Here is a 6,955-nt window from a genome sequence, read left to right on the forward strand (position 1 = left end):
CTGGCATGTTTTCTGTTTTTTGTTTTTTGTTTTAAGACGGAATCTTGTTCTGTTGCCTAAGTTGGAGTGCAGTGGCACGATCTCGGCTCACTGCAAGCTCTGCCTCCTGGGTTCACACCATTCTCCCGCCTCAGCCTCCCAAGTAGCTGGGACTACAGGTGCCTGCCACCATGCCCGGCTAATTTTTTGCAATTTTTTAGTAGAGAGGGGGTTTCACCGTGTTAGCTAGCATGGTCTCGATCTCCTGACCTCGTGATCTGCCCGCCTCAGCCGCCCAAAGTGCTGGGATTACAGGCGTGAGCCACCGCACTCGGCCGAAACTCAGCATGTTTAATTGCTGGCAGGGGAGAGACAGGAGAAAGAGGCTGAAGACTTGAGTAGGGACGGCAGGGGATGTGCAGTGGCTAGAGGGAGAGCTGAGTGTAGGTCAAGGGGTCTCAGATAGAGTGCGATGGAAGAGAAGGGGGTTCAGAGTGGAGCACAGGCAGGGGAGGGGAATGGTGGGATAGGGAAGCCCCAGAGCATGGGAGAGGAGAGGGACTGGGGCTGGGCTGGGCATTCAGTCAGCCAGTGGCAGGAAGCTGGTGCTCATGCTGGGACTCAGGTCAACAAGGAAAGGAAGAGTCCCAAGTATGGGCACCCACAGAGAAGACCAGGAGTTGGAGGGGGCAGCTAATGCCCACAGCAGGAACTGGGGGTTCCTTGAAGAGGCCATGGACCCAGAACCCATGGCCTTGGAGACAGGAACGAGTCTTAGTGGCTATCCTAGCGAGACAGGAGGACCCTGGCTCCTTGCCGATGATGCTGTAGGTGAGGCAGGTGCCCCTTGCAGCAGACAGGAGAAAACAGAGGAACCACAGTCAAAGGCTGAGTGACCAGGTCCCTGCCCATCTGGTGAAGAAACCCACGGGGCGCCAGGCAGTGGCTCATGCCTGTAATCCCAGCATTTCGGGAGGCCGAGGCGGGTGGATCACCTGAGGTCCGGAGTTTTTGAGTCCAGCCTGGCCAACATGACGAAACCCCATCTCTACTAAAAATACAAAAAATTAGCTGGGTGTATTGGCGCACGCCTGTAATCCCAGCTACTCAGGAGGCTGAGGCAGGAGAATCACTTGAACCCAGGAAGCGGAGGTTGCAGTGAGCTGAGATCTCGCCACTGCACTCCAGACTGGGTAAAAGCAAATGCACCACAAAGAACCACACCCCACCTGAGGAAGGACCTGCATAACAGGTAGAGACGGGCAGAGGCTGAAGCAGTAGTGGATGTGACCCCCATGGGGCAAGGGCAAAGCTGGTGACTCAGGAACAGGAAACGGTTCTTTCTGTTTCTCTTTTTCTTTTTTTTCTGGAGACAGAGCTCTCGCTCTGTTGCCCAGGCTGGAATGCAGTGGCACAATCTCAGCTCACTGCCCTCTGACCTTGCAGACTCGGGTGATCCTTCCACCTCAGCCTCCTGGGCAGCAGGGACTGCAGGTGCACACTACCACATGCAAGTAATTTTTTTTTTGTATTTTTTGTAGAGATGGGGTCTCAAACTCCTGGGCTCGAGCAGTCTGCCCGCCTCGTCCTCCTAAAGTGCTAGGTTTGCAGGTGCGAGCCACCACACCTGGCCAGAAATAGTTATTTAAATGGACATGAAAAAACTTTAAAGGATTAGAAGATTTGGGAGGCCGAGACGGGCGGATCACGAGGTCAGGAGATTGAGACCATCCTGGCTAACACGGTGAAACCCCGTCTCTACTAAAAATACAAAAAAACTAGCCGGGCGTGGGGTGGGTGCCTGTAGTCCCAGCTACTCGGGAGGCTGAGGCAGGAGAATGGTGTAAGCCCGGGAGGCGGAGCTTGCAGTGAGCTGAGATCCGGCAGTTGCATTCCAGCCTGGGCGACAGAGCAAGACTCTGTCTCAAAAAAAAAAAAAAAAAAAAAGATTAGAAGAGACTGGGTGCAGTGGCTCAAGCCTGGAATCCCAGCGCTTTGAGAAGCCAAGGTGTGGGAGGATTGCTTGAGCCCAGGAGTTTGAGACCAGCCTGGGCAACATGGCAAGAGCCTGTCTTTACAAAAATAAATAAATAAAAAATTAGCTGGGCGTGGTGGCGCACATCTATAATCCCCACTAGAGAGGCTGAGGTGGGAATATTGCTTCAGCCCAGGAGGTCAAGGTTGCAGTGAGCTGTGATTTCAAGACTGCACTCCAGCCTGGATGACAGAATGAGACCCTGTCTCAGCAACAACAACAAAAACGGCCGCGGTGGCTCACGCCTGTCATCTCCGACATTTTGGAAGGCCGAGGTGGGTCGGGCGTGGTGGCTCACGTCTCTCGTCTTAACACTTTGGGAGGCCGAGGCAGGTGGATCACTTGACGTTAGGAGTTCCAGACCAGCCTGGCCAACATGGCGAAACCCTGTCTCTACTAAAACTACAAAAATTAGCCAGGCATGGTGGCACGCGCCTGTAATCCCAGCTCCTTGTGAGGCTGAGGCAGGAGAAAGACTTAAACCTGGGAGGCAGAGGTTGCAGTGAGCTGAGGTTGCGCCATTGCACTCCAGCCTGGGCTACAGAGTGAGACTCCATCTCAAAAAAAGATGAGAAGTCCTAGAAAGTATGACAAAAAGCAAGATACAAAATGGAAGGAAGCAGATACCAGAAATCGAAGATCATTCCAGTGGCCTCAGAATGAGAAGACAATGGTGGAGAGGAAGTTATCCAGGAAAGTAACAATGTCCAGAGCTGGGTCTGCAGCCAGAGAGCCCCATGCCCAGGAAGGGCCCTGCTGAGGATGAAAGGGCTCCCCCGGGGCATGTCGTTGTGGGGTTAGCCTCTGGGGACAGTGCCCTACCCACCCCAAGGGCGGCCAGTGGGGCCCTGGCTCTTCAGTGGTGGTGCCGATCCCAGGACAGACCCAGCCGCATGGCAGTCGAGTGAGGGAAAAGTCGCAGAAGTGATCTCTGTGGAACCCTTTTCTCCGGAAGGAAGTTCACCAAAGGGAGCAGCGAAGATCCTTTTGGGATTCAGGAAGCAAGGGTGTCTCAGCAGCAGGGCGCTAGGGAGGCTCTCGGGGGCAAGAGGCTAGGTACATTTGCTTGCACAACGTGGCCCAGAGAGGCAGCTGATGAGGCAGTGCGTTCCCGGGAGGCCAGGGGTGGTCCAGGGCCAGGGTCAGAGCTGTGGGCTGACAAGGCCAGGGCCTCTCTGTGCACAGAGGGGCCTGGGGCCCCTACTCTAGCCTCCATGCTTGGCCATGGATAGGGGAGGTGGGTGGGTGGTGAAGACCACACACAGAGGCCACCTGGGATCCAGGTAGGGAGGGGGCAGTAGGCTCCTTGTCGGGGAGAGGGGGCCTCTGATCAAGCTGGGAGGCCACCGTGGAAGGCAGGGTGTGGAACCAGACGATCTGGACCCTGTTGGCTCGAGGTCTTGCAGCCACGGAAGGAGGGGGATGTGTCTCAGCGACACTGGAACCTCAGACGGCCGGGTGTGAGGGCCCCAGAGACACTAGGACCTCAGAGGTCCAGGTGTGAGAGCCTCTGGTACAGACCCATTGAGGGAGCGGAGGCCCATGCTTTGCTGGGAAATGACAGGTGGAGGTGAGGGACTCTTGGGGCGGTGGACAGTTTGGAGACCAAGTGCAGAGCTGCTCGTGGCAGCTCAGAGCGTGGGGCAGAGAAGGGTGATGTCCCAGGAAGGGAGCCCTACACAGGCTCGGAGTGCACAGCATGCTGTCCGGCTCCCATGGGCAGGGTGGGCCCTGGTCTCCCCAGGCCCTGGACCAGCCCTGCCTCCCAGTGCCCATCATCCTGCAGGCTGGACCCGGGCCCTGCCTTTTGGTCAGATAGGTCCAGTTCCATTCTGCCTTTTGGTCAGATAGGTCCAGTTCCATTCTGCCCCCTGCCTGTTCCCCTGAGACCCTCCTCTCGCTCCCTGGTGTGGGGCTGGCCTAGAGGTTGAGGCCTCTGACTCAGAGTTTCCTCCGGCTGTAGAACTTCTGGAGGTTTATATTCCGGAAGAACCTGCCCACCACCGCCCTCTGTCAGATGGAATTTGCCGTCCTAGGCCTCGGGGACTCCTCATACACCAAGTGAGTAGGGGATGGGACAGTGGGTGGACGGAACAGTTCTGGGGGTTGAGCAACAGGTGTGCTGGCAGAGGGCAGAGACCAGCTTCCAGGGTCGGCCCCTGCAGGCCACAGGGCCCTTGCAGCAGTGCTGGCTTCTCGTCCACAACGCTCCCTGGTGGGCACCCCAGGCTTCACGCTGCAGGGAGGGAATAGGGGAGCAGGCAGGATGACAGAGGGCTGGGCTCAGAGCCATGCTGATGTCACACAGGCCAACCTGGCGCCGGTCCCCACTTTTACAAAAAGGTGTGCTGCGAGGTGTTCACGACTTCAAGCCTGGAGGGGGACCCTGTATGCTCCTGCCACCACAGAGGCCGCCTCTGCCTTTTCTCCTGGGCATTTTCACAGTGCTCCTCTGCACCCTTAGCAAGGAGTAGTGTGTTCAGTGTGCAAACGGCATCTTTAGACCCCACAACAGAAAACCCCGACTGTCCACATAGGGCCCAGGTCCGGTGAGCACTAAGCATCAAAAGCTGTGTGCGTAGTGGGGTGTCAGTCACTTCAGATGAAAAACAGAACAGGAAGATCGGAGGCAGCCGCCACCCCGGTTCTGCTGGGAGGTTTTGTTCCATGCATGATGTAGTTCCGTGCGTGACATAGTTTTGTGTGTGATGTAGTTCTGTGCGTGACGTTGCTCAGTGTGGGATGCAGTGTTCGTTCAGGCGAGGAAGGGAGCCTGGCTGCTGACGGCGTTCCCAGGGAGGAGCGTGACCGGGAGCCATGCCTCTCAGAACCAGAGTGAGAAGTGAAACTGACCCCTAAGAGGGTGCCTGGCTCTTCCCCAGCACAGAGTTTCTTAGCTGAGGAGTGACCCACACCACGGCTGGGGGCCTGGAGGCATCAGCTGCCTCAAGTCCCTGCCCAGGAATGAGGGCCCATCAGTGGGACGAGACCGCATGCTCCCACCTACACAGGCTCATTCTCCGCCAGCGGAGAACCTGCTGCTTGGGGCCCTGGCGCTGCCTTGATCTCGGCAGCCCCTGGCGTGTGGAGGCCGTGTCCCTCCTAGGGTGCAGCCAGTGGGGAGCGTGTTTTCCACCCGAGGAAGGCCCTTGCCAGGCTCCACTCTCCACCCGGGCTCCACTCTCTTGGGTCCCACTCTGCCTGGGCACCACTCTCCGCCCAGGACCAGCCTCACTGTCTCCACAGGTTCAACTTCGTGGCCAAGAAGCTGCACCGACGGCTACTGCAGCTTGGGGGCAGTGCCCTCTTGCCCGTGTGCCTAGGCGATGACCAGCATGAGCTGGGGTGAGTTTGCGGGCGTGGTACCCACCTCCACAGTCTGGCCACACGCTGGGTCTGCTCAGGCCAGCACATGTGCTCCCTCCCAGGCCCGACGCTGCTGTGGACCCCTGGCTGCGAGACTTGTGGGACAGGGTTCTGAGTCTGCTCCCACCGCCTCCGGACCTTGCCGAGATCCCTCCTGGAGTCCCGTGAGTGTGGGCCCCGGGTCACCCACAGGCGCAGCAGACCCAACCCGGCCTGGGGACCTTGCCCTGGGTCCCTCCCGTGTGGGTGGGCAGCCCCTGGGGAGGGGTCCTGGTCTGACGAGCATGCCCTCCCACAGCCTGCCCTCCAAGTTCACCCTGCTGTTCCTCCAAGAGGCGCCCAGCACGGGCTCTGAGGGGCAGCGGGTAGCTCACCCCGGCTCTCAGGAGCCCCCGTCAGAGTCGAAGCCCTTCCTAGCACCCATGATCTCCAACCAGAGAGTCACTGGCCCCTCCCACTTCCAGGACGTTCGGCTGATTGAGTTTGACATCTCGGGCTCCGGCATCAGGTGAGGCCTGAGCACGGCCCAAGACACCAAGCAGGCAGTGGGGACTGCTGGGGACCAAGGAGGGCACGGTGAGGTGGGCCGTGGGTCTGGGGTTCAGAGGAGGCCAGGCCGGGCTGCAGAGGATGGCTTCCGTCCGGGGCCCTCAGCGTCCTCCTCGCAGAGTCCCCACAGCCCCGGTGGCTTCTTCCATACAGTTTTGCTGCTGGCGATGTGGTGCTGATTCAGCCCTCCAACTCAGCTGCCCATGTCCAGCAGTTCTGCCAGGTGCTGGGCCTGGACCCTGACCAGCTCTTCACGCTGCAGCCACGGGAGCCAGGTGAGCCCGGCCTCGGCCACCCTGACTCTCTGCCCTCTCCCGTGCCTTGGGCCCCCACCCCAATCCCGCCGCAGCCCACGGAGACCTGCCGCTCACCCTGCAGATGTCTCCTGCCCCACGAGGCTGCCCCAGCCCTGCTCCATGCGGCACCTCGTGTCCCACTACCTGGACATCGCCAGCGTGCCTCGCCGCTCCTTCTTCGAGCTCCTGGCCTGTCTATCCCTCCATGAGCTGGAGCGGGAGAAGCTGCTGGAGTTCAGTTCTGCCCAAGGCCAGGAGGAGCTCTTTGAATACTGCAACCGGCCCCGCAGGACCATCCTGGAGGTGAGGTGGGCGGGCGGCAGGCCCAGCCCCTGAGGCTACAGCCACGCTGCAGCCACCCTGAGACTCTCTTTGCCTAGGTGCTCTGTGACTTCCCGCACACAGCTGCTGCTATCCCTCCCGACTACCTGTTGGACCTCATCCCTGCTATCCGGCCAAGGGCCTTCTCCATCGCCTCCTCGATGCTGGTGAGGGGCCTGGTGGGTGGAGCCCAGGATCGGCCCTGGGAAAGCTGGGACCGCGGCTGTGGGGCTTTGTAGGCAGGGGCTGCCCTCTGAGCAGTTGACGTCCCCCCACTCGGACTGCCCCTGGGGGAGGTAGGTGGAGCCCATGGCCCAGGCACAGGTGAGGGCAGCCTTGTTCCACCACCCCCACCCCCACCATCCTCCCCAGGCTCGCCCCTCACCCCTGGCGCCGTCCTCCCCAGGCT

The 6,955-nt window shown here is 59.6% G+C and overlaps 1 protein-coding gene across 1 annotated transcript in view; it reads left to right on the plus strand.

The window, feature by feature from the left end:
* The window catches only part of NDOR1 (NADPH dependent diflavin oxidoreductase 1), a 20,456-nt gene that overhangs the window by 9,042 nt on the left and 4,459 nt on the right, over nucleotides 1-6,955 (plus strand). The window contains exons 3-9 of the mRNA XM_011985178.1: nucleotides 3,978-4,075; nucleotides 5,261-5,359; nucleotides 5,443-5,544; nucleotides 5,679-5,888; nucleotides 6,083-6,213; nucleotides 6,308-6,528; nucleotides 6,606-6,713. Of these exons, the coding sequence (XP_011840568.1) occupies nucleotides 3,978-4,075; nucleotides 5,261-5,359; nucleotides 5,443-5,544; nucleotides 5,679-5,888; nucleotides 6,083-6,213; nucleotides 6,308-6,528; nucleotides 6,606-6,713 (969 nt within the window). The remainder of the gene's footprint in view (nucleotides 1-3,977; nucleotides 4,076-5,260; nucleotides 5,360-5,442; nucleotides 5,545-5,678; nucleotides 5,889-6,082; nucleotides 6,214-6,307; nucleotides 6,529-6,605; nucleotides 6,714-6,955) is intronic.

The sequence above is a fragment of the Mandrillus leucophaeus genome, unplaced genomic scaffold (assembly GCF_000951045.1).
Source record: "Mandrillus leucophaeus isolate KB7577 unplaced genomic scaffold, Mleu.le_1.0 Scaffold28, whole genome shotgun sequence".
NCBI classification, from domain to species: Eukaryota; Metazoa; Chordata; class Mammalia; order Primates; family Cercopithecidae; genus Mandrillus; species Mandrillus leucophaeus.